Source organism: Blastomyces dermatitidis, assembly GCF_000003525.1.
Source record: "Blastomyces dermatitidis ER-3 genomic scaffold supercont1.2, whole genome shotgun sequence".
NCBI classification, from domain to species: Eukaryota; Fungi; Ascomycota; class Eurotiomycetes; order Onygenales; family Ajellomycetaceae; genus Blastomyces; species Blastomyces dermatitidis.
In genome coordinates this window covers 6,461,023-6,486,970 of record NW_025544775.1, presented here as the reverse complement: position 1 = coordinate 6,486,970, position 25,948 = coordinate 6,461,023, and the positions used below count along the sequence as shown (strand labels likewise).

Below are 25,948 nucleotides of genomic sequence, written 5' to 3'. Positions count from 1 at the left end.
AGACAGACACAATACACATCTCCAACCGGATTCCATGGCTAGCTCATAAAGAAGCCGTTCGATGCAAAAACAGAAAAGATGACTCCTTCAACTCCCTTCATCCCCTTGCCTTGTAGAAGTGGAAAATCATATAACTAGTTATCTATAAATTGTTGGATAACTCCGGCGACCCAGCTCTCCTGCGCCATCACGTGACTATGTAACATGTTCATGAGCTTCTTTATTTAATCAAAGCAGCGACTTGATTCCTCTACGGAGTACTCGCCCCTATAAATCATATATCCATACAGTACAGAGTACAGGAATGACAATGCACAGAAATGGGAAAGAACTTTAAAAATAAAATAAAATACATCTCTCATTTCAAATTCATACATAATAACATACATATACATATCCATAATAAAATCCCAAATATCCTCCTCAGCTAGAATCCGCGCACATTATCTATCTCCTTTGGGGGGGGGAGGGGGTTACATGTTTGTATTCTCCCTTTGTATAGATAGATATAGACATGATTTTGATATATAACGGCCATATACATTCCCTTACCCACCACCATTAAGATCCCAAAACCCATCATTATTATCATTATCATCATAAAGGGGAAAACTCCCCAAGATCCTCCCGAATAGAAGCAAGTGCTAGGAGACACCTCCCAAGGGCAACGAAGATGTTGTTTGTATAATTCCCGTCGTTGGGAAAACAACGCCCCAGACACGCTGAGGTCGGACGGTTAGGGTTTCAAACCACCTCGTTTAAAAAATGTGCTAACTAACAACAACCCAGGGAGAAAACGCAGACACATTTATACACACTCTCTCTCCCTCGCTGCTTTATTTAACGTATCTCCTCTGGAATGGAGGAGATAGGTCACTAAACTCCGCACAGAAGCCATGGCTTCGAATGAATAATTCGTATTATCCATTCACGCACGAGATGAATCCATCGTACCCGGGGGATTCATTTGGTACAGCATCCCGCGTTGCCCATAGCCGATGCAAAATATTCCTCGCAGCCTGGGACTCGACTTGGAGATGCGGGACTGTCCTCTCATAGCTAAACCCAAGTCGGCGGAGCCGCCCTGAGCGACATGTTGATAATCCCGGAGAACCGAGGTCTAGGTCATAGGTAGACGCAACGGTGGCAAGGGTGGCAAGGGTGTTGTAGAAACAATTGCGGGTCCGGGGCATGGGAGAAAACAATTCATTCTCCAAACCACCCGGTTGGTTAAAAAAAAATAGTCCCATCCCTCACAAAACCCCATCATCACGAGGACACCTGCGGAGCCTCTAGCAGAGAACGCCCCTCAGATCCTTCAGACCCTTCAGAAGGCCCGCGTAAATCCGGTGGACTGCTTTCCGACCTGAGAAGCTGCGGTGGCTGGGTTACCATAATACTGCTGGCGGTGGAATCCGACCGCTGAGAGCCCTGCCGGTGCAATCCGTGATCGTCGCTATCAGACGTCGGGGTTGGTGGCGAGTAGGCGATGGTTGGATTTACCGCCAGGTCATCCTCCACGGACTCGACGGAGTGCGTGCGTCTATGGCTGGTGTTTGAGGCATCCTTGCTGCTGTCCCGGTAGGAGGAGTTGGGTCTTGAGCTAGGGCTTGCGGAGGGCGATTCGAAGGAATGGGTTGAGGAACGGTAGCTCTGGGAGCGGGAGACCATGGTGTGCACGCGCGGGAGTTCGAGATAGTTGGCTATCGAGCTGCGGGAGAAAAGCACGAGCCCGAAGCAGATGAGGACGAAGACACTTTGGATGATTGAGATGCGCTTTTGGAAGAGGAGCTCGTCGGCTAGGATTCCTAGTTGGCTGCTCATGGCGAAGACCTCCTGATGATAATGAAGTCGTTGTTGTTCGAATTCGACGGCCACGGAGTGCCAGACCTGGTCGTACTGGTGGCGAAATTCTCGGAGCTCCTGCAGCACCGATGTATTTAAGTTTTCGAGGAATGTGGTGGTTTTTGCTAGCTGTCGCTTTTCCACTTTGCTAAAAGCATCTCGAAGGATGCGTGACTGCTCTTCGATATACTGTAACGAGAGGGAAGAGTTTGTCTCCAGCATATGCAAACGTTTGTTCACGGATTTAAAGAAGGATTCTTGAGTCGTAGGGTTAGGTTGATGCTGCTGAACTGTAGTCGACGGTTTCGATGACTCAGATGAACCACCGTACTCGGTCTTGTGAGTACTAGTGGATGTCGCATGTTGAGACTCGTTAGCAGGATTTTGAGCGCGGGAGTCCGTCACGGTAGGCGTAGTTTTTTGGGTAGGGCTAGCCACATTCGAAGACGATTCAGCACTGGGAGTTATCGGCGTGGCATCCTCTGCCACTTTAGCAGGGCCATGAGCCTGGACTGAAGCTGACTGAACTGCATCCATTGATTGGTTGTGGGCGCGAGGTGCCTCCTTGATAAGGCACACTCCGTCTTCCTCTCCGGCAAGACTGCGCGATAAGATCGCCCCAATATCAGCCTTTGGAAGACATATATCCTCCGGCTTCTGAACGCGAGTTGGTTGCACGTCAAATCCACCAGCTCCAGTTGAGCCATCACTCTCCTTCCCGACAACCTTGCTCTGATTAGCAGTGGGATTATCTGGTCCAGATTCCGAGGCCACGTTGCCCTGAATCTGGGCTGAATTGTGGTCTTCTAAACGGCTAGCTTCTCCATCATTCTTGTATTCCTCCAGCATAGTGGTTCCATGCACCCTAATCAAGCTAACAGGGCAATAAAATTCGTTACCGTAATGAGTCAAGAATTCGATCTTCACATATCTGGCCCAAATGAGGGGATTCTCAACTGCGAACGCTTGAACCTCTCGAGAATTAACTGCTTCGTAGGTGCCCAGCTCCCTCCACATATCGGGTTGTTTGGGGGGATATCGGTCCGAAACGCTAACTCTGAACGTGCGAAAGATCGAACTGAAAAACTCATAGTTGGCTAGCACAATAGTATCGATTAAAATATCGTCACAGAGCTCGACTATCAAGAATTTATCCCTAGCCCTACACTCGTTGAGCATATAATTGTCTTTATTCTCGGTCAGAACGGACGATGCGCCGCTGCACTGGGGGTTGGTCTTCAGCACTGTAGCCGCGCAATCAAACGATGCATAATTAAATCGTTCCTTGCATGTAGTCCCCGCATCCTTTCTCTTAGAAACACCTCCACGAGTCGTAGTTTCAATCTGCGTTTCTCCTTCTGCGCCTCTCGTAGCCGACTCTGCCCCATCGGCATGCGGAGCTTGACCTTTCCCAACCTTCCTCTCCCATGACGCCGGGCCAGAATTTTCAGGCCCAAACCCACCGAATTCCAACGCAATCTCACCGTCTTCACCCAAGGAATCCAAAGAATTGTCAATCCCCATAGGGCGCTGGCGTCTTCCGCTGGCCTCAGATCCAGCACCTTGGCGATCCCCCCTAACATGTTCCACCGATTGGCCCACTTTTGCCAAATTCTGCTTCTTCCACTCTTCGAAAGAAAGAAAATTCGCATTATCAAGAGGCGACTCCGTATCTAAGTCCTGGTCCAGACCACTTGATCCTGACGTAGTCGCTGTTACTGTTGATGACGGCGATGGTGAAGCACCAGGGGGAATCGATGCATCAATGTCAGCTCCTCCAGATGAAGAATTCGACGTATAATTTTCGACGTGCCCAATACCGGCCCATTTCGGTTCTAAGCAGACAGGGTTCTGCATGTATTCCAACTGAATATCCGACAGGTCCCTGTTGGGACAAGTTGCATCTAATGCTCGCGAGCTAATATTGGGTTGCTCAAAACCCAGATTTCCCCCCGCGTGCACAGCAGCAAGTAAAGCAATAGCCCAGAAGTATAGCAAGCGATCCGTAGCCCGACATTTCGTATGAGCACCACGCGGGAAGAGGGTATAATGCCAGGCCATATTTCCCCGAGGTAACGCTCGTGATTTCGTGATAAAAAAAAATTGAAGAAAAAGGAATAGAGAAACGGCGCTCAGAGTAACTATGTACGAATAACCACGATTAAGAAAGAAAAAAAAACCTATCAAACCAGAAGCGTTTGGTAAGCACAGGACTTCAAATCAAAGAATCCATAACGTATCGACAACGTTTCAAGTTTGACCATCATGGATAGACAGACAATAGTTAAAAAAAAAGAGCAAAATCGAAAGGACCAAAATCCTCACCTTTTCCTCAACGACAGCAACAGCAACAGCAGATTTGCGGTGCCTTCGCAACGCCAGCACCGGAAAATTCAACAAGGGTCCCTCCGCGTCCAGTTCGATGGCCCATTCTTCGTTTTCCTCACTTTTCTCCTGTCGGATCCGCAGCTACCAGAACGGCAGTCCACAGCATCTCCCTATGTTGTTTATCAGTCGCTGCGCCGTGATTTCTTTTTCTCGTCTGCGGCCGGGCGGATTCTAGACACCAACAACTCAGGTCGAGGGCGTCGTAAAGGAAAGGGAAAAATAGGAGATTGTCAAAGTAATACGATCGTATGCGAAAGAAAGATTGCGGAAGCTGTTGTGGAAGAGAAAGGAGCAATAAGCTTTCGTCTTCGCACAGCTTTGAATTCCGGGGTAAAAAAAAAAAAAAAATCTGGCCTCTTGAGTTTGCTTTTGGTAAGGAACCGCGTTAGGGTGTTCGGAAAAGGGAAAACGGCTTGCCGGCCGTTGGCGACAGGGATATTATCCGGCTACAAAGAAGCCCTGTTCTGTGTTGATTAAATATCTTCTTATCTCTCCCTCAAGGTATGTAGTTAGACAGACCGATTCGTTCATATGAGAAAAAGGGAGCTGGGATTGGGACTGAGCGGAAGGTGGTTGGTTGGTTGGTTCGTTCGGTTCGTTGGTTAGCTAGTTAATAATAATAATAAGCTCGCGGCTAAAAAGACGCCTTAACGTATGCCCCACGCGCTGTTGCTCTCTCTAAAAGAAACTGCTGCGAAGAGTGTGAAGGTCGGATCAAAAGAAAGAAGAATCATTCATTGTTTTTCTCTTCTCTCTGCTGAGGATTTATTTATTATTATTTATATTTCTTTGCGCTGTAGTTACTCTACACTGGCAGTACTGCTAACTACATCGGAGTCGGTGAGCAGAAACAAATGGGGCACTGGGGCAGGCGCCAAAGTGGGACCACGCGAGCCGCCAAAGGGAGACCACCAAACCAACAGCCAACAGGCGTGGTGGCGGCGGGGAGACAAACGATGGGGGATTTCAGCGCTGTTATTTCTCCTACATGTACATGTACATGGGACAGCGTACATTATGGCGGAGTATGTAATGTGCCGTTAACTTATTGTCATTATATTTCATGAAAGCAGTGTCTAGCACACCCGCCCTCTTATGGCCGCGCGATACAGAATGTACTCTATATATATATCACGTCTTGGGTTAAGCAACATGGAATGGATATCTATCTATGGCACGAAGTTACTAAGATTGACATAAAACAACAACTCTCACTTCTCGAGGGAAAAAAATATTTTCATTTCGTTTTCCTGACCGCTAGGCGGCCAAACTAAAACTAAACTACACCCCCCTTCCACTTTTGCAAAACAGGATCGGAAAAGTGGCTGACATGTGTGTGCAAAATGGAAACGAAAACATATTGCGCTCGCCCCCATTTTTCTTTGGCTCAAATGCCACGGGCTTTTTTATCTTTTATATAGATACATAGATATGTATACTTTTCGTTGTCCTCTCGTTCTTCCGAACTCTTGCCATGGATCCTTCCGCTCCTGAAAAATGTTCGATATATCAAAACTGCTGCTTGCTGTGCTGGGATGTGATGTTTTTTGCCCCGTGCCAATGGCCAATGGGGTTAAACAATAAAGATAAGAAGGTTAAAAATATAGTAGTAGAAAAAGAAAACAACGACGGTAGGGCTCAAATAATTTCGACAAGAACCACAGATATGATGGTGGTACAACCCAAAAACAGAATTGCAGCAGAAACGAATCGATTGAAGTTGAAAACGCCGCTCCAGGTGTACCAAATGTGCAATCTCTTCCAAACCAACACCAGCTCGGTTCCGCAGTGCAATTGAATGTATGCCCCAATAACGGATGTAAAACGTGTGTTATATAGTACAAGCAGAAGATTGATCTTTCTTAGAGCAAGCCAATCCTTGCCTTCAGTTAGGGGAAATGCGCGAAATTTTTTTGAGACAAAAAGGCTGTGTATACACCACAACAAGCGGAAAACCAGGTAAGGCAGTTAAAAAGAATAGAGAGAAGTTTAGGAATAATGATGTTAATAAATTGTAATATGGTTCAAAGTGATTCAACCGGGGAAGGTGGAGAGGGAAAGAGCAGCAGCAGCAGGCAGGCAGCGAACAACCAACAGCTCGGGGATCGCCAGCAAAGAAGGGGGGGGGGGGGGGGGGGGAATTGGAGAGGGAAAAAAAGAAATAAGGGGAGTATGTCAGTTATAGTTCTCAGATATGCAAGTCGTGCCAGCCACCAATCCAATCGAAATCATCATCGATGATGGTCGAATATTTCTTCGGTTTGATAGTTTCGAAAGGGTCCCGTCGCCAGTCAATGGCAAGGAAATGTTGATCGACGTGTCGGTCCTCAAAACCCGGAGAACCTAGGCCTGCATCCTTGCGCCAGCTTTTTGACATTTGCTTCTGCTTCCTCGAGCACGATGAATGTTCATGGTTGGGGTGGTATTTGCGTCGTTTGTTCCCGAGAGCTGCCCATTTGTCCATGATTGATTGCTTTTGATGGTGCTTTGGCGAATGGAAACTGGATCCAGGGAGGTGATTCTCTGCAAGATCTTTGTTTGGCTTTAGAGGAGTCGGAATCGCAACGCTCTTTTGATTGTCATTGGGGGAAGAGGATCGAGAATTAGCAGATGACGAGCCCTGGGCTTCGGATAAACCAGACGGACGGGGTGTTGTCTTCTCCATTTGGCTATCCTGGCTCCAGCTGCGAGCGTTTTGTTCCTTTCGTTGCCTCATCACTTCCTTCTTGGACTCCTCTTCCTCTTCATCAAAAAGATCACTCCAGCTCTTGGACATCTCATTGTTACCCTTTCCAAAGACCATTGACATTGCTGGGATTGGCCTTCCGGCACGATCTGGCAGAGAACCGCTAATCGTGACAGGGTCAGAATGAGCTGCGAAACGTTTCTCAGCTGGTCGAATGGTCATGGACTTGAACGAAGTCCCAAAGGTAGAACCCAAGGCAGAAATTGAGGGTGACCCGGCTTGTACGGAGAACCAGGACATGGCCTCCGCTCCCGAGGTTGAGAACAAATCTTCCGAATAGCTTTCCGTATCTGGGATGGCAGAGAGTTGTCTGATCGGTTGAGCTGGGGACTCCTGCAAAGCTTTGGCCCAGGGAAAGGAATCCCCCTGGTTGATATGAGGGCTGGCGATAGAGGGGGTTCGAAGTGGTTCCCTATCCGCATTGGCGGCGACAATCTCACGGTCTTCGGTGCAGAAATCATCAAGGACCTCATCGTCAGTAGTGAAACAGACAGCACGCAAGATAGATTCGCGAATGCCAGATAGCGAGCGTTTTTTCGGGTCAAGTGCCATGGCATTGGAGAGTATCTCAAAAGTGTCTTGAGACATGTTGTGGAAGATGTCAAAGAGAGACTGGCGGTCGCGAGTATAGTCGGCGAAGAAAATATCAGATTCGGTTGGGGTAACGAAGGGGTTCCTCGCAAACAAGATATTCAGAAGACAAATTCCAACAGACCAGATGTCGGCTTGTTCAGTCGAATAACCACTCGGAGTGGGTTCGTATTGTTCTGGGGCCATGTAACGGTCACTTCCAACGCATGCCTCGTAGGACCAAGGGCTACTGGTGGCCAAGCCGAAATCTCCAAGTTTCATCGAGCCGTCGTGAGTGAGAAAGATGTTCTCAGGCTTGATGTCTCGATGGTATAGGCCTTTCGAATGCATATACTCGACAGCGCTAACAAGCTGCAACATCAATGCACGGACATGCTCAACTTCCAAAGGGCCACGATTGTTCCTAATGGCTTCGTACAGATCTCCCATCGAGCAATATTCAAGAACCAAGAATATGTGGGATTCCGTTTCAAAAGAGTGGAGGAGGTTAACGATATTTGGGTGGTGTCCCAGGCGGGTATGGCATTCCAACTCTTCGGACCGTTCATCCACGGCTAGAGGGTACGAGTCGCCAGAGGATGATTTTGTCAAACACTTGATAGCAACTTGTTCGCCGGTCACGGTGTCATCTGCGAGAAACACCATTCCAAACGAGCCATGATTCAATGGTGCCACAGTCCGGAATCGGCTATTGAGGAGCTCTCCTTCGACAAATTTATCCCGCAGGAAATCCATATCTTCCACTGGGAACTGGCAGTCCATGAAGAAGCGGGAGGAGTGAGGGGTACGGCGAGGATTTGAAGGCTAACGAAAAGCACAAGAAAAGAGAGCAAAAAATAGAAGAGATATATATAGACAAGTGGGATAGATGTGCAAGTATAAAATATAATATGAGATCCCCTCCGCCGGATGGGAAAAAAGGAATACCGGGTGAGTCCAAAAGGCGAGGGAGATGAGAAGAGCGAAAACACCGTAACGTAACTTCGGATCAGGGGCTCATATAAGCAAGATGATCAAGGTCGATATATGAATACAAAAGAAATGTTGTCGTCCGGGACTTGGTGGTCGGTAGGCAACCGCCGCAACACGTAAAGAGAGTAGGAAATGGGTAAAGACCGTTATGATTGCATCTGGGAAGTTTTGATGGCTGGACTGGATCCTCGAAAAGAAAAAAAAGAGAAAAGGAAAGAGAGTGAGCGGAATCGACAGGCGAGGGTCGATTAGTTGAAAACAGGTATGGCGAAACGTCAAAAGGAGGTAATAAGAGGAGAGTTGAGATTAAATCGCTGCGTTAAAAGGTCGTGATGGGAAAAGAAACCAAAAGAATTAGAGAGATGTATTATTGACGATAGGGGGAACCTCGAACACCTGGCTGGAAGGTTCGTCGGAGACCGGGAGGTTGTTGCTGAACCAATTACTCTGTATGGAAGGGGGAGGACACTGGTTCAGACAGCAATAACAGAAGACGATGAGTCACGGATCAAGAGGGCGACACAGGCAAGGTTGGCCTAAGCTTCGGACAGAAAAGGAGATCCACACGTCAAGGTAGGCTCAGAGCGGGTTTAATGTCCGAAGGGCCTGCGTAGCAAACCGTCACTGACGACTCGAAGGTCTGTTATCGATGCACTTGTCGAACAGATAACATCTGAGGGTGTGGGTTGCCGGCTCGATGACTGTGATCACGACGCGGATGGCAGTTTGATATGGCGGTGTCTGGGACACGAAACGAGGTCCCTCTATTTGCCCTGAAGAACTCAACCAACTACTGAAAGCAAAAGGAGAAATAAGACGCTTGCTACAAAACAGGCGGTTGGCTGAAAACCAGAAGACACAAGCTGCTTTGTTGTTCTTGATGGAAGCTAGCGATCGATGGTTGGTGAAAGTGTCGTTTGGAGCTAGGGAGGCGAGGACAAGGACGGAAGAATATTTGCACTGCAACGAAACGAATCAACAAGAGAAGTAGTTCAACCTGTAACGGTCATATGAGGTAATTTGTTCTCTTGAAGCTAATGCAGTCTCATTCCGGACTTGAGATGGCTCGTGGCGGGTTGGGGTTGGAGGAGATGGGATGACGAGGCGAAGTCGAGGTAGGAGACAATGGACGAAGAAAAGGATGGAAGACGGAAGACGAAGATGAGAGGAAAGGAAGAAGGTGAAGGAAAGAAGACGACGACGACGAGGAGGAGGAGGAGGAGGAGGAGGAAAGGAACGGTGATGTGATGTGATGGCCGAGTGAGATGATGATGACTGACTGACGAACGATGGAATAATGAAGATCCGGGGGAGAAGGAGAAAGAACGGCAAAGATTGGGGGCGGTGAAGGGGCGCTCCGACAGCCGCTGGCGTGGGTACCTGGGCGGTACCTCCGGCGATGCTACCACCTAGCGGCAATGACGTTGCAAAGGAGTGGCAAGGCGTCGGTCCTTGCGAGGTATCTCCTGACCTGCTGACTACTAGGTAGTTAGGTACTGCTAGGTTACGGAGTACTTGACCCCTTCCAAGAACGTCGAATGGCGGCCAGGCGCGTGGTGCTAAGACGCCACCCCGGCTCCCTACTATACGCAGTACACACCCTCTGGGATGACATAAATGCCACGCACCCGCTTATGTAAGGCTGTTTTTTAGCCCGGCTCCTGGGCATGGGAACCGGCGAATCAGGCAGCTGCAGGCAGGCTGGGCTGTGGCAATGTTTGCGCGTGCTGTTTCCCTCGCAGACTCGCAGTAGTCCAGACTGCAGTTGGGCGCCCGCGCTGTCAACGCACCCAAGTCAGTCAGCGCAGCGCACTTGCCAGTGTTGCCACCAACAACCAACAACCAACAACAAAGAGTTCAACAACTCAACGGCCTGGCTCATCCGTAGCTTCAATCAACCACTGTACCGTACCTTCATATCATTATGCAAGTTCTACGTATTTAGCCGAATCGAGGAGACTACCAATGACCAAGAAGATTCATTGCGAACAAATTATCTTACTATTTCTTTATTGCACCACTGTGATTAAACATCCCTCCTCTGTAACTAACTAACTACAGGTCATTAATAATATTATTACGCTACGTACGCTGTATGTTTGTTGTCTGTCCTCGACTCAACATCCTGCACCAGATCGGCTAGCTCGCCCTTCAAGTGTTCTCCCAAGGTTTTGAAGTTCAAAAAGGAAGAAATAGCGCGTTTTAGCTTCCCACCTAAACAGCAAAAACTAAACTACTTTCTGCTGGCTGGGTGTCTCGCTCAAACTAAAAAAAGGGGGTGAGCCAACAACAACCAAACGACGTCTGGCAAGCCAAGGGGTTGTGTAGATGGGAAAATGGAGCCTGGTTGTCTAATAAAATAATTGGACGCGGGGGGCGGGACGGCCTGGCAAGAATAATAATAGAGAATAGAGAATAGACGGCTCACTGCCGGTTCCGAGGGAGCCCCCTACCTTGTTTTTGTTTTGAGACCGTTCCACCGCTTTCATACTGCTGCACAAGTATGTACTACTCATCCCACCATACGTGAGTGAGTCCACGCCTTTGGGTCGTTTTATTCATTACAGCGTATTATTCTTATTCTGAGCCGGGCGTCGCTCTGTGGTAATAATGGTGGGGGAAAAAGGCATTGAAGACATCTCTCATCTCTGACACAGAGCAACGAGCATCCGGTCCTTCAAATAATAATGCAGTCGAGCATGGTTGCTTTCTCCCTCCCTCACGCTATACGCTGCGTACCCCCCCCCCCCCCCCCCCCCAAGCGTCGTGGGCCTTCTATGGAGAGTGGACACAAGTGCCTGCCCCTAATCTAGGTTTATGACGCAGCGCCAAACGAGGGGTAACAATGTTAAAGGGGGCTGCAGTGTTTGATAAGCGGCAGGATCGCTCTGTACGCTGCGTAATTGCCCAGGTGGTTGTTGCGCCAGTGCACCAGCTGTTGTGTACGCTGAGGCCCAAAAACGCAAAGCTTCTGTGCCCAGACGAGACGCCAAAGAGCATCGTCGGAAGAGCTGCGCTTGCTCCTGAACTGATTGGTCATGGCTTCCTGTCTCGCTTTCATTGGTTCTGCAGCGAAGTTAGTTGCCCTTTTTGGTGTAAGAGGAACCGCCGGCGGCCCTGGTACGGCCCGAATCGTCAAAAGGGGAGGGGGCCCATCGAAGCAATATGCTGCGTAATTATGTGTGCGTGGCACAAACTAGCTAGCATCAGACTGGCAATTCCAATTCGATAGCTCTGATCGAAGGTGGACCGGCTATTTTATGAGGAGTAATTATGCTGCATGGCACCTCCTCCAAAAAAAATTCGTGGCGGTTGACGGCTTTGTGTATGAAGAATGGACGATATGTGCAGCAGGCCACCCCCCCTTTGACGCAGCTAAAGATCCTCCCCAATGGCCCTTCTCAATTGGAGGGTTTCAGCTTCCCGCTCCCGATTATTCCCCTCCAGCTCCCCTCTACTACTCCCTGCTCCTTGAGACGCCTGTTGCAGGTTCGGATTTTTTTACATTATCAGCCGTTACGGTGTAGCTAACTAACTAGTTAGCTTATCAGATGATGCCCAGAAGATACCCTACCCCGCCCAACGACTATTGACATGGGCTACGTGGAGCGATCAGAAAAGCCGGGGGTGGGTGAGCATATGATCCCCAAGGACCGGTGGATTAATCAATCCTGATCAAGGTTAACTTAACTATCTCTCAACTACTGTACAAAACCACGCCATCATTGGAATTGATTGATATGATTATTCTCACACCGCCAGCTCATTTGCAGTCTGGATGTCTGGACGCTACACTGTATGTAGCTGACAGACTCTGGCCATGTTTATTGATAAATCCATTCTGCCAACAATCAGATTGCAGTTTGAAACTGGTTAATCAGTTTCAGAATAAATAGTTACCATTGCTGTCAACTCTGGTGTGAATATTAGTTATATCTTGCCAGTGTTGCTGAAAGGCATCTATGAAGTGATGTAATACATGTATTGTCTTTGAGTTAAATAAAAACTATGCATAGATAGATAGATACGTAGCACTCTTCACAAGTTTTCAGATCTCTATATCTGTAGATAATCTTTTCTTCTGTTCATTAACTAGCTCACTCTTCTTGCTACTGTCTGTTCTTATTATCTCAACAACTGTTTTCTCTGCTTTTTCGAAGTATTATGAGATTCATTGATAATAATATATGTATGTATGTATGTATGTATATATACATCAGTATAACTATCAACTCTAAATCTCTAAATCTCTGAGTATCTATTACTTTTTACTTTTCTATTTTTTCCTCATGTGAATCAAATGCCTAGTTACTCTATTCATTCTCTCATCCTCTTATTAATTTATCATTTCATCTATTCTAATAGCAATACAAATGTTAGCTACTCATGACACTTCTTCACAGAGTCTCTCTGGTATTGCAGTACAGCCACATGACATTGCATCTTGAAGATCTTCAAGACATGAGAACATGAGAACAGCAAAGGGAATCACAGACATGTACATAGAGACAGATGATCAGAGAGACACACAGGCATGTACATGTACATTAAATTTACAAGTACATGTCTATGTTAATGTTCTTCTTAAAGTGTTCACACATTTCTGTCAAAGTGCATGTACAGAAGTACATGTACTATACATGCACAATAATTATACATTCACATCACTGTTGCTGCTCCCCTTTGTTAAGTAACAGGAATCAAGGTCTAGAATACAGATTACAACCGTAACTACCTATTTTTATGATCAGCACTCAAATTGTCAGGTTACACGTACATACAATGTACTGTGCATACCGCCCAAGGACCAAGATTATACTCCGTATAGCGGAAACAATTCCCCGAGGGAGGTCTATATTTCTTCTGGATTCAAGTATAGTATGATAACAAGGTTACGAATCTTACGATTACGATTGCGCAGGGCTTGGGCTGGCCACCCGCCAGGAAGAAGTGGACTTTTTGTTCTAGAGCAGGCCAACTCGCCTAAATAGGTTCGGAACAACGATGGCAGGCAGGAGGAACATACTGAGATTCAAACGAGCTGGTTCCAAAACGAACGCGAGGGCACATTAAATAATCAATAACCACCCAGGTATTGGGGGTGTTAAGCCAAAAAAAGAAAAAAAGGGGAGAAGTGGAACTCATCATGAGATCAGAGAGGGTAATAATGGAGTCATGTTCTTTGGTTTCGAAAAGAGTCTTTTTTTTCTCAGAGAATCTTTTTTTCCTGATGTTTCATCTGCCTGAAACACCATACGTGTACATACATACAACACTTCTTCCATATCCGCGAGGCTCTTGTCTGGCTGATTTAGCTCCAGAGTTCAAACTACATGTACAGAGTAGAGACATTACTATTCATGGCCTGTTATGGCGGAGTCGAATAATGCTCCATCATTGAAAATGAATATCCGTATGCTCCTTGAAAAGGCCTGATCCCCCCCCACCCCTTCCTGTCTGACTATATTCTCTGTTGTAGTCAAGGTGTGTAAAGAAATGGTCAAGAGTGTACCCGCTGAAACCCCAGCGAGCCTCAGCCCTGTAACTACTATGTATATCTGCCACATCATAGGCGTTTGGTTGGGCTCCTTCATGGAATATGGGGTAATTATTATCTGTAACTTGGTAACCATGTATATCTGAATACTGTCTGATATCTATGATGCTTCTTTTTCCGGGGGAAGTGGTGGTTCCAGGGTTACTCTGTACTTCTTTTATGAAACAGAGTTGCCCAAGGACCGTTCATCAACATAAAATATGACTAGGTAGGGAGTTATTTTTGTTGAAAGGGCTCAAGTCTCATTCCTACCAACAATAATGTATAAAATTTGGCGGGGTATGCGCAGTGATATGAAACAATAATAATTTATATCGTTCTCCTTTGCCCTGCTTAGTATCCAATAGTACAAGTTAGGATCTCGCCGGGGTATTAATTGCATTGCCCTGCGCCCTTGCCCTGCACAGCGGAGTGTACGCGCTGTATAATGTTACTTTGTAACATGTAGGAACAGGTGTCAAATTAATACTTGCGTGCCGCAGGGACAAACAGACATACATAATTTGGCAGATACAACGTGTTCCAGACGTTGGGCGGTTAGTGGTCCCTGACTTTCTTATTTTGAGGAATACATACTTTTTCGCGCTGGAGTTTAGAACACGTTCCAGATTCAACTGGCTGGGGTCAGATCGGCGGAATTCTTTTTATCAACAGTTGAGGACCAGGAGGGCGATGGTGGATTTGTTTCGGATTATCCCAAGCATAAGGGCGGGCTATTTGTTGTCCCAAGTGCTATTTATTAACTTCAACTTACCGGTCAGGCCAGAAACTGGTTTTATCACTGGAAGTTGTCCGTAGAAGCGGCAAAAATCAAGTTTTTTAAAAACGCCTTTTTCTCAGCGTCAAGTGATTTTCTTTCTATCCATGCAGATTTGCTCTTTTGATCCCCTTTTCTTGCTATTCACGTGGACCTAATTGTTTGGAGAATGCAAGGTTGCTGCTCCTCTCTGTGTTGATACACACGAACAGCTAATGATCAGAAAGCGGGGCGTACAGTACAAATGATATATCCCATACTCGGGGGCCTGCTTGCTGATTGTCTGGTCACTGCAAAAGGCCTCAAGATTATATACTTGGGCTTGCAAAACCACCAAGGATACCTGCGTGTACCAGTTGGCCGGGGGGGAGCTTCAGTTTGAATCTTGGTTGGATGTAATTGATCCTGTGGACTGCGTAGGGAACATATGTGAGTAGGAGGTAGGCGGGGAAGGGGGTTGCTACCTGTTCATGAACTTCAGGTCGAGGCAGTTTGATATGCCAAGGTTGGTATCAATTGAATTTCTCTTCTTCTAAGTTAGCAAAAAAGCAGAAAGGTTCCCCGGGATATCTATTGTTTATTGGGTTGGGGGGTCGGTGGGTCCGGGGATATGAATCTCCTCTCCTTCGTTCATCGCAGATCCAGATTCACCTGTCATTGGTAAAGTTGGGAGCCAAAAATCTCAGCGACTTCGGTCTGATCTACCCAGGCTTGGGAATGTGATGTGTGTTCGGACATGAATACGTGCCATATTATAAGCTCTCTCCATAATTGACAGATTCACCTAACTCGAATTGGTGAACCGTGTGCTGCACAGAGAGTCATCCAGCCCGCTCTCCGCGAATCAAACATCCCCATTTGTTTTCATTGTGCTACACCGGCATATCTTAAGACTTATCAAACGAATGACAGGGCAGTGCCCACCGCGTACTCAAGACTGGTTTTTTGAGGTTGCATGTGCGAAATGCACAACGCGCATGCAGTCTCCAGCTGCAGTGTGTGTGCCCTCTGCGTGCGACTTTTTCCCGCCTACCAACTTGGGTCCTGCGTTCCCGTTGGCAGGTTTGGAACAGTCAAAAATAGAAAAACTCTCTCAGTTGCTATCGCGTCATTGGATAGATATATAGTTTTTCAGCTGCGACTGCAAATCATATCCGTTAGTGACGGACCGGGGACACACGCCCAATGGCAAACCGTGTTCCCCGTAAACCGGTAATAGGTGCGCCAGCGTGGTCGGCAGCTGCAGTTGCGCGCATTTCGCCGAACACGGAGACTCTTTTCTGTGCTGAGTGCGAGTGTCAAAAGTGCAACTAAGCATGAACGCCGGAGATTGACTGGTTAGCAGGAGGGCAGTATCAGTTGATGATGATGATGATGATGATGATGATGACGATACCCTTTTGAATAATGAGACCTCTCGTCAGCGGCGTTTCTAAGTTTCCAGCCTGCATCTCAACCTGGGATCTCCATTCAAAGTTCAGCAATAAATGGCTTCAAACCTCAACATATGATTTGCCAATGCTTCCCCCGCCAGGCAAGAGGGGAAGGTCTAGATTGAGGGCCGATTTCCTTGCAAGGAGATTTGAAAAGGCTAAAACACGGTCATGGGGGCATTCATAGTCGATGAGATAGATATATTGGTAAGAATAATATCTAGACAACCATCTATCCTAATCCTTATATAGAGAAAATTTCTGAGAAAATGACATGGAATAGCAATTGAAGCTACCTGCCTGATATTCTATCGAGGTGGCGTTTCAACATTTATTGAAAAAATTCCCACACTCTACACTGGATCTGCATGGTTTCCGTTGTTGATATTGGACGAGGCCAATCTTGCATTTCTGCTCTGCTTCGGTATTTTGGCCTATTGCACATATTTCATGGCACCCATACAGACATAGCTTATTAGATAGGTTAGAGGCAAGAAGAGCGCAGGGGTATCATAGCACTAAGTGGGCTCCATATGGGGGTCACTTGATTGATTCAATCCTTCTGTGAGGTGTTTATCGCTTGCCATCGGGGCTCAGTGTCAGTTATTGTATTGGCGAGCCTCAAAAAGAGAAAGGCGACGATGTATATGTACCTGAGCCATTGCCCATTCGGTTTCCAGCCAGAACTAGCAGAGTGTTTCTTGAATCCCTGGGAGCATTCAAATGATCAACATGACCAAGAAAACAGTTCGTCAAAGGGAGTTAGTTGTCTTCAATCTCGTCCTCCATATCTCGTTGGACGCAATGAAAATGGAATTCACTGTAGTTAATATTCATTGGCCTTATTTGGGCGAGATCAAGGGGCTGGCATCCATGGAGTTGGTTGGTCCAACACAGAGTTACTGAGCAGCGGCAAGAGCCTGGGGATTGGTTTAGAAAAAGCAATAATGCATCAGGTCATTCGTTCAAATGAACAATATTTCATGGTAATGCCGTCAAGCTCGCCTATGCTCAATAGCCGCATTACTGCGGGTCTGCGGAATTTGTTTGAAGAAAATGCGAATTATACCCGAGAGAGAAAGACGTTATCAGTACGTTCCAGTCATCGCAACTAAACGGTTAGGGAAAGCGTTTCTCTGCTTTGACATTGGTATTCGGGCTCTCTCTCCTAACTACCAAGCCGTTGATTCCTTCTCAGGTTCTGACCACCTTACGACGAGTTTCTCGTTCCATCCCATGCCATTAGTCTTCTCCAATAAGGGAATATTTGTATGATATGACGCATAAATGTAGGTACCATTAGCCCATGCGTGTTATACCCATGTAACGGGGACAAGCAGTAGAGAGTAGGTGATATGTAATTTCTTGAAGGTGTAGATTGATGTATATACACGTTAAGTGATGGGAATATGGATATAGATATGGGAAGGCGGAATGTTTGCGAGCTACGTAAAAGAATTGTTAATAAAGGAAAGACAGGAAAGGAATCAATCATTGAGTATTGCAGACTAGAATACTTCATATCGCCCATTCATCCAGATTATCTGTAGCACTGATGAATGGCTCATCGATTTGCTTGATCGCGTATTCGCTACAAAGAATACTATTTACCAACAAATATGTTAGTCCTTTGAAATTAAAAATTTAATGTGCTAAACAGAGGGGGTATGAAGGATGAAGGGAAACGGAGTAAAAGATAGGGTAAACTTTCAGAACTCACCAAGCTTCAGCGACCAACCCGTCCAAATCACGTATTACCTTCTCCCTCTTCCCTCCAGTATTTATCTCCTTGCTCATTTCGATCTGGAGATCGCGAATGCGCTTCCTCTTCGCGGACCCCGCCGCGTCCAGTACTTTCTTCCCTAGACAGTCGCTGTGGAACGCATGTTGGCACGGGAAGACGAAAAACTGTCGACTAAGCAGTGGTAAGGAGCATATCCAGCATTTCTCCCCGGGCTCAACAATAGCATATCGGGTATCAAGTGCCGCAATCTCTTTCCGTATCTGTTCTGCTGTATGGGCTGAATTATCCATTTCTTGCCGCAGTGAGTCGATGTGTCGCGAGTAGTCTTCCAACGCCGTACAGATCTCGTCCTTGAAATCGTCGACGACGACAAAATCGGGGAAGAAGGGGATTAGGTCTTCTATACGAAGAAGTTCACAGCGGCGTAAAAATTCAATTGCATCTTTGATTCCAGTGCCTGGTTGCCTGATTTTTTTCTCGGCTACGAGGAGCCATAGCTTCTTGCGAAGTTTGTCATTTCCTTCAGGAAGATCTGCAACATACGCAGCGAGTTCAATGTCGTTATGCTTTAGAGCAAGCTCCACAGCTTGCAGATATTGGCACATCGTAGTATAGATGTGAACGCATGACTGGACACGGTTATGCTGGATGCATAAGCGGAGCGCAAAATCGGCATCATACGGTGGCGGAGAGGAAGGTTGAGAGGAGAGGTATGTTAGTAAAGCAGCTTCTGACGGAGAAGGGTGTGCCGCATGTATGGAAATTAGCGTGTTGTGTACTGCTGCTGATGGGTTGGGGTGATTGGCAATTATGAAGTTCAGATAACGAACGGCTTGGTTTTGGCTGAGAGGGACCTTCGTGGTGTTGTTGTAACTTAAAAGGGCAGGAATGAGCTTTTGAGGGTCGAGATCAATCTGTCTCATTAATATATCGACCAGATCTGTAGCAACGTGTGTCATGAGAACGCTGCTATACTTGTAGAAAACGTCTGGATTTGTCTGCTTTTTAAGCACATTGAGAGCTTCACCCCATTTCTCTCGCTGGATCCAGTACGAGAGGACAAAATTGTAGTCGTTGGTCACACTCGCAAAATATAGCAGCTCCTCCTCCCTTCCATGACTGCCCACGATGTCATACACAGTTTTCGGATCGAGGTCTGCTTTATATTTTTTAACGAAATCCTGAAATTCTTCACGCACATCGTTGAGTGCATCTTTCGATTCCCCCGCATTCGTCCCTTCCACCAACTCCGCTTTCGTTGCAATAGTGTCATCGAGTGAGTTGAGTTTGGACATGAAAACTTCAACAAGCCAGTTTGCAATCATCGCCCTTTGCATTATTGCAGATTTTTTATATGTCGAAATTTGTGTCAGTAGGTATTTTCTTAGAGCATCCTGTTCCCCTTTATTCAAAAATGTCAGGCAAACCTCCTCGAAGCTTTTGCTGCTTTTACCCCATACCGCGGCAGCTTCCAGATATTGGCCTTTATTCGCGAGATGGTCACCCGATGCTGTAGCAACAGCGTCTTTCTGCGCCGAGCCACGAGCATACTGCAGGGCAGCGTCGAATTTCTGCTCTTTCAAAAATACCTTCCATATATCTCTGTCTTCATCGTTGGCCGCAATCTCAAAGATTTCCTTACCAGCAAAGAGCCAATATGTATTTTTCTTTTGGTCTGCCACTAGACCAAGAGTACCCTCGCCAGGCTCAAGAACAGCTTGATCATATACGATCTCTCCGCTTAGCCGGTTGACTGCCACGATGCGACCTTCGACCAGAGTTAAAATATGCCACTGGGTCAAAGTCATCCCTTTTATAGGGTCCTGTATCAATTTTCGGCCCCCTCTGGCAGACTCGGATGCTGGCAGAACGGACCGGGCTAGCAGTTTGGCTTTATCAAAAATACGATCTCCCAGCTCTGGCGATGACGATGATATCGGAACTGAGCCGTACAAGACCCCTTGGGACGAGAGCCATGCGAACTGTTTCCCGGTGGTTTCTTCATCGTTTCCATATTCACCTTCTGGAGGATCGGGTTGCATTGCAAGGAGCGAAGGCGCCAACGGGGATAAGACTGTGACCTCGTAAACCAGGGGGGTCTCTTTATGGAAAAGGTCTGCATATATTGAGCTACCGCCTTCTTTGCCATGTTTCCCCACACGTCCCATGAAATATAATATCTTCCCGTGTGACGATAGTATAACATTTCTGTAATCCTGCTTTCCCGGAACTGAACCCACCCAGATACCCGTCACCGCCGATGCGGGGATCTTATACACGGAATTAACATATCTTTCGTCCCTCCGGTAGAACTCCGATAAAGGTTCGATGTAAACCTCATAGACGTTCCCATCTGTCGCGCCAACTAATATCTCTCTGGTCGAAGCAGTCGGTAAGGAAGGATTCCACGCGATGCTCTCGATCAATACACCCTTCAACCGAGGGAGGGCTTTGGGTTGTCGCGACTGTGTGTGGAGGTAATAATTTTCGCCAAGAGTAGTCGTGATGATAAGATGTGAAGCCGAGGGATCGAGGAACATGCGTCGAATCAAGCCTATCTCTGAGGACTTTTTCGGTAGATCGATATCTGTGGAGGAAGTTCGGGGGTCTGATTAGCGTCCTATATCCCTCGTTTCTGTGAAGGATGGCCCGCCTAATTTAAAGGTATCTTATCTTACCATCGATATCCTCCGCATTATCTAGATCAATCCGTAAAATCCTCCCCGACGCTAAAGCAAGAACAAGAACGTTGTTCGCGACTTGCGCGGCGACGAAGTCCGTGGCTATGGAGAACTTAAGCTGAACCCGCTCGACATTGAAGATAGGCGTAGCGGTGTCAGCAAGCTTTGCCCAGCTGCTGGCAGCAACATAGCCGCTTGATCCATCCAGCGCCATTATGCGCTAATATGCAAAAGTTATAACATTGCGGGATTCGAGTCGCGTATTGTGATATCAGTTGTGATATCAAGGGTAGTCGTTTTCAAGTTTCTTGCTGGAGCTCGGTTGCCTTGATGCAGATGGCGCCAAGACACCGCCCCAACGTCATTGGATGGCTAGTGATTACATAAACACAGTCCGGCAAACCTTAACTGGAACTTAGAAGTCGACAGCCACTGAATTGAATAAATAATATATAAAATTACACCCTCATAGGGGTAGTGTTTCCGCTGTAGTTAAATACCTATGCCGGGCATAATTCTAGAAGGAATAACCATCTATGAAAGAGACAGGGAAGCCATATGCAAGTAATGGTAACAATAAAAACAAGCATGGACGATGGAACAGGCATAACGGGTCATTACAAACCAGTGGTAGTTTGGGGTAATATCATCATGCAACCAAAAGAAATATTCCAAACAGCCTACAGTTACGTTCACATAATTATACATTCTCGTTCGGGATTTTGGCCTTTCTTTAGAGTATGATGGCCTCGCTGCTTCGCCGTGTTCTCCATCTTTTCCTTGGATAGCTTTGCATGCTTAGCCTTTTCTCTTTTTCTACCCCTGGAGTCGCTGGTATTGCTCCCTTCGAAATCTCCGTCGGAGAGAGGTTCAACGGTAATTGCCGCACCATTTCCCGTTGATGCATGAATAACGTGCGCATCGACTCCTTCTTCTAACGGCCTCCCCGGGCTAATTAAACGATGGGCTTTTGCGGATGTAGGCCTGGAGGTCGAAGTCGACTTGACGATGTCACCAACATTTGGTTCATGCTTTGTTTTCGCAGGGAGAGGGTCCTGTGGGTTTTTAGATGGCACGCCAAAGGATTTAAACTGATGATTGGGGTTGTAATTCCCAAGGGCACCATGTGATTCCATCTCAGAAGCATCATTCACGGGAGGTGGTGCGGAGATTGTCACGTCGGGGTTTGTATTATAAAATAGTTTTCGAGACAGCTTTTCCTCCCCTTTGGAAGATGATAGCCGCCTGCCCGATGCTGCTTCAGAGTCACTGTCGATAGGCAATATTTGGAAGAAAAGAAGATAAGGGGACTCGTCAACCAACGCCTTTTCTATATCGACAAGGGTGATTCTTTCTTGGGCCAAATCGTCGAAACGCATCCAGTGACGACAGTATTCCGACGGCTTGTAGGGGTCATTAATCGGGGTACCTCTCACTAGGGCTATATAATGACCAGACTCAACGGAGTTCCCGCGATGGCAAATAACAGCCTGTAGCGAAAGTTTGAAATTCCCGTATAATGGCCCTTCGTTTCCCATTTCATCATCCTGAATGAAATGTGGAAGTCCAATTTCGATCGGGATATCAACGAATGTATCTCGACGCACCGCATTTCCATTGGGAAGGACAGAGTAACGCTTTAAGCATATTCCGAGAATAGGCCTTCGGGAGGAGAAATGAATTGCAGATTGTGCGTCGCTTAGTGTGCTATCGGTGTACCAAGCTATTCAATTGATCAGAAACATTCCGCGATTACCCGCGAGGTAACTTACGTATCAGGCTGAATATCTGCCAAGCAGGCATCATGACCTCTTTGCGAATACTCCCTTTCCGGGCTTTATTCGGCGTTACTCGATTAATTGAGCCTTCATTTTCCTTGAGACTATCCTCAGGAATGAATCGTTCCTCGATTATGCTGGTTGAGCGAAAGCGCCAATTTGGGCGCGTTGGAGGGGGGTTTTCGTGTAGGGGAGAAGGGGAATCGGTTACTTGCGTGGATTTTGAGAAGAAAGACGACACTGAAATAGGAGATGCGGTTTGAGACGATGTGCCCAAGTCAGTTGTTTCGACATGGACAAACGATCCCTTCGCCATAGAATCTATTGAGTTTACCGACATCCCTGTATCTCTACGTTCTAGATACCTCTTGACGTCAATTCGGTTGTTGAAGTACATTTCAAGGCAGTCTTCTAAGGTTATGGGCTTGCCGTCAACTGTTTCAGAAGGGATTGCGACCTCCAGTAGCCGCTCATTTATAAACTTGTGGTCATCACCTGCCTCTTCTTTCCCTGTATGAAAGATATCCATTTTTAAAGTGAGCAGGGGGAGATTGAGCTTCTCAGTGATGAATGTGAATGCCTCGGACACATCTTGCTGCTGCGGAAGGGCAGCAGCGTTCCACCCACACTGTGCTAGCGCATCTTGTACTTGCTTCGTCTGTTAAATGTCCATGTCAGTGTCTTCTAACGGCGGTAACACAAGGCAGGTTTTCGTGAAACGGCAGATTTGAAAGAGAATACCTACGAAGTCTGTCGTAATCAGTTTCCCAGATCTTAACAGATTTACCCATAACCTTAAAAGAACGGACAGATTCCGTCGAGGTTCATCATCGAACGAGTTGTATAGGATAGCCTCAAAACAGTCCAAGCGAGCAAACATCGCGAAGAGCAGGGCGTCCAGATAGCAAGTGACGCCATTTCGATTTTCCGCACCTAGCAACTTAATAGAAGGATTATAAAATCTTAGGATGCCATGGAGTGAATCATCAAGAAGAATGAGCAGGTCGTATGCTTCGTTCACCTCACCACAAGCGATTTTAGACCGGAGCGCATATCGTATTTGCGGTTCTCCAAGGGTGGCAACTCCTAGGTTCGACAGTCTCCGTTGTATCTCTTTGATCTAATATACAAATTAGGAAAATAGTAAACAATGAGGGCAGCTCAGTGCTAACCTTGTTGTCTTCTTCCTCGATTTTAACACCCTGGTCATGTTTCGATTTCTCCGATGAGAACAGAGTTAAATGTGTAAGGGAGGGTGATTTAGGGGCGGGATCCTTCAGAGGAAAGATTCAGCGTCATTTCTGATATATAAGTCGCTCAGAGCCATAGGAACCCGAAACCATGCGTACAACTCACATTACCGGAATCCAGCATCCTTCGCCATTTCGATGGTGATGCACTCCTCGATTTGCTTCGCCTCTCTCTTTTAGAGAGAAATCTCTGAATCCCACTCATGTTGACTGATCTAGTCGCAATCACACTTTATACATTGGTAATGACTATTGACGTTTTTTAACAGAACTTAAAATGTATGCAAGACTTTTATATCATGGCATAACTTTAAAATGAGCCGCGCTGAGAAATTAAACTTGCCGCCTAGTTCCAAGGAAATGAATGCATCAGCAGGAGCCACAATATCACCAGCCTGCATAGTTAATTGTGCCACAAGCGCAAGAATCATACATGTCTGACGTTGAGGGATGCTGTCTCGTGGTCCAAAGAGCGCAGCTGACGCCCTCTCCAGGAAGGTGGGTTCGTTTATAGATCTAGAACTATCAAGATTGTGATATCGACCGGTAATGATGGATGAAGCAGGACAATAACCAGAACAATATCCAGGGAGCTCAAACTATATAACATCGCAATCTATAATGAAGTATTTCTGAATGTTTGTGATATGACAAGTTATAGTCGCTGCCTGCGACTGATGAATGCGGGCAAAGGAAACTGCGCTTTCCCTTTTTGGGCGGACGGGGGGCGGCTTATTCATCATTAACTAAACTAACCACGTGATATCCTTGGGCTACCTAGGTAAATGTAGGATAGTTGAAGGTTGTATTGATAGATCTATCTACAGGAACATATTATAGTGGTGGGTCACGTGATCTAGTGGGATCGCTAACCGCAACGGCCGTAAGGGCCAACACCCCCCCTCGAGATAACAAGAATCACATACAAAAACACCCAAACCACCAAGATGGTCTGTCAAAACCAAATACAAATGTAAAATTAAACATTCCCAACTTTTGTGCCTGTAAGACCTAGCAAAATCATGAATCATGCAAATATCACATTGTCTAGAGATTTAGTAAGTTCATTCACTGTTATCTGAGCAGTGAGAATGTATTCTAAATCAATGATTCTCTGATTCAACTGTCAATATGAAAAATGAAAATGTATATCAATATATTTACTTCAGACTGTAATGACTGTCATCTTTATAAGATCTATGATACTCTTATTATCAGTGAGAATCTGTATTAAAGATGTAGTAATGAAGCTGAGCTTAATTATAAGATTCTGAATTCATGTTACTTCATGAATCATCTCACTAAGAGTCATATATTCAGTCTCATTGAAACTCAGAGATACACAAGATTGCTTTATTAAATATCATGAAATCAGACTATCTGTGAGCTTAAAAATGTAGCTGAATGTTGATTTTCTATCATTATTTAAGAGACTGACTCAATCAGAATCTGAGTAGCTGAAGAGTAGATAGAAATCATTGAGAAAATCAGAGATAATGAAAAGATCAGTAGAAATGAAAGAAACAGACCTCTTATACAGACTGTATCTGTAGAAAATGCTCAGATTTATAATCTCTTTCAAATAATATATAATATATAATAGAGTCTTTCAATATTGAGATGTTAAATCAATGTTTTATTAAGTGAGTAGTGAAATAGTATAAGTGATATCAGAATGTATTTTAACTGTAAGATATTATAAGTAATTCATATTATATTGATATTTCTGAATTATGAAATCAGTCTCTTTTTCAGATATAGAGAAATCATCAATATGAAATTCATTCTTCATTAGTATTCTGATAATAGCTGTATTATCAAGATAGAAATCTTTAATAAGACATTTAATATATTGATAATGTATTAAATTAATTCTCTTATCTGAATAATTGATCTTCATATCTAAATACTTGATTAACTGGTATAGATTCTTGACTTTTAATTTCTCACTGAGTATACTTACTAGTCAATCAGCATTCTCAGAAGCTTCAAATATGATATTGAGATTATCAATGTAGATTGTCATATAGAGGTGATATCTGAATATATGATATCAGAGTGCTGAATTATGAATACTGACTGTAAATTCAAGATTACTTAACAGAGCTGTTAAGTAATTATATCAGATCTTCACTGCAGAGTTCAGACTGTATAGACTACTCTCAACTGTGCAGATAAGTGTTTTCAGTGAATCTGTCTCAAATTC

The 25,948-nt window shown here is 45.8% G+C and overlaps 7 protein-coding genes across 7 annotated transcripts; 2 read left to right on the top strand and 5 right to left on the bottom strand.

Annotated features, from left to right (window-relative positions):
- Positions 1–920: 920 nt before the first annotated feature.
- BDCG_02235 (uncharacterized protein) lies at positions 921–1,193 on the bottom strand (the record flags this gene model as incomplete). The annotated part of the gene is made up of 1 exon (XM_045417781.1): positions 921–1,193. One exon carries the CDS (start codon positions 1,191–1,193, stop codon positions 921–923), a length of 273 nt encoding a protein of 90 aa, XP_045274511.1.
- Positions 1,194–1,225: 32 nt separating this feature from the next.
- Positions 1,226–4,952, top strand: BDCG_02233 (uncharacterized protein). The gene is made up of 3 exons (XM_045417779.1): positions 1,226–2,658; positions 2,727–2,838; positions 2,918–4,952. The coding sequence occupies exon 3, from the start codon at positions 4,111–4,113 to the stop codon at positions 4,708–4,710; it is 600 nt and encodes a 199-aa protein (XP_045274509.1). The 5' UTR covers positions 1,226–2,658; positions 2,727–2,838; positions 2,918–4,110; the 3' UTR covers positions 4,711–4,952.
- Positions 1,270–3,906, bottom strand: BDCG_02234 (Sad1/UNC domain-containing protein; the record flags this gene model as incomplete). The annotated part of the gene is made up of 1 exon (XM_045417780.1): positions 1,270–3,906. One exon carries the CDS (start codon positions 3,904–3,906, stop codon positions 1,270–1,272), a length of 2,637 nt encoding a protein of 878 aa, XP_045274510.1.
- Positions 4,953–5,014: 62 nt separating the features above from the next.
- BDCG_02232 (serine/threonine protein kinase) lies at positions 5,015–9,997 on the bottom strand. Its single transcript, XM_045417778.1, has one exon. It carries the CDS (start codon positions 8,330–8,332, stop codon positions 6,422–6,424), a length of 1,911 nt encoding a protein of 636 aa, XP_045274508.1. The 5' UTR covers positions 8,333–9,997; the 3' UTR covers positions 5,015–6,421.
- A 1,390-nt stretch (positions 9,998–11,387) lies between these two features.
- BDCG_02230 (uncharacterized protein) lies at positions 11,388–12,135 on the top strand (the record flags this gene model as incomplete). Its single annotated transcript, XM_045417777.1, has 2 exons — positions 11,388–11,618; positions 12,094–12,135. 2 exons carry the CDS (start codon positions 11,388–11,390, stop codon positions 12,133–12,135), a joined length of 273 nt encoding a protein of 90 aa, XP_045274507.1.
- Positions 12,136–16,475: 4,340 nt separating this feature from the next.
- Positions 16,476–21,059, bottom strand: BDCG_02229 (vacuolar protein sorting protein DigA). The gene is made up of 3 exons (XM_045417776.1): positions 20,712–21,059; positions 18,010–20,620; positions 16,476–17,892 (listed from the first exon to the last, which is right to left on the bottom strand). The coding sequence occupies exons 1-3, from the start codon at positions 20,926–20,928 to the stop codon at positions 17,808–17,810; spliced, it is 2,913 nt and encodes a 970-aa protein (XP_045274506.1). The 5' UTR covers positions 20,929–21,059; the 3' UTR covers positions 16,476–17,807.
- Positions 21,060–21,124: 65 nt separating this feature from the next.
- Positions 21,125–24,524, bottom strand: BDCG_02228 (ubiquitin C-terminal hydrolase). The gene is made up of 6 exons (XM_045417775.1): positions 24,176–24,524; positions 23,849–24,088; positions 23,665–23,766; positions 23,238–23,612; positions 22,487–23,150; positions 21,125–22,437 (listed from the first exon to the last, which is right to left on the bottom strand). The coding sequence occupies exons 2-6, from the start codon at positions 23,945–23,947 to the stop codon at positions 21,407–21,409; spliced, it is 2,271 nt and encodes a 756-aa protein (XP_045274505.1). The 5' UTR covers positions 23,948–24,088; positions 24,176–24,524; the 3' UTR covers positions 21,125–21,406.
- Between the last annotated feature and the right edge of the window lie 1,424 nt (positions 24,525–25,948).

Coding starts and splice junctions, on each gene's coding strand:
- BDCG_02232 (XM_045417778.1), bottom strand. CDS start 8,332: ATGGACTGCCAGTTCCCAGTGGAAGATATGGATTTCCTGCGGGATAAA.
- BDCG_02233 (XM_045417779.1), top strand. CDS start 4,111: ATGGATAGACAGACAATAGTTAAAAAAAAAGAGCAAAATCGAAAGGAC.
- BDCG_02228 (XM_045417775.1), bottom strand. CDS start 23,947: ATGAGTGGGATTCAGAGATTTCTCTCTAAAAGAGAGAGGCGAAGCAAA. Junction 23,613..23,664: donor TCGAGGAAGAAGACAACAAG/GTTAGCACTGAG, acceptor TTTGTATATTAG/ATCAAAGAGATACAACGGAG. Junction 22,438..22,486: donor GCAGATATTCAGCCTGATAC/GTAAGTTACCTC, acceptor TCAATTGAATAG/CTTGGTACACCGATAGCACA.
- BDCG_02229 (XM_045417776.1), bottom strand. CDS start 20,928: ATGGCGCTGGATGGATCAAGCGGCTATGTTGCTGCCAGCAGCTGGGCA. Junction 20,621..20,711: donor TAATGCGGAGGATATCGATG/GTAAGATAAGAT, acceptor CTTCCTCCACAG/ATATCGATCTACCGAAAAAG. Junction 17,893..18,009: donor GGGTTGGTCGCTGAAGCTTG/GTGAGTTCTGAA, acceptor GTTGGTAAATAG/TATTCTTTGTAGCGAATACG.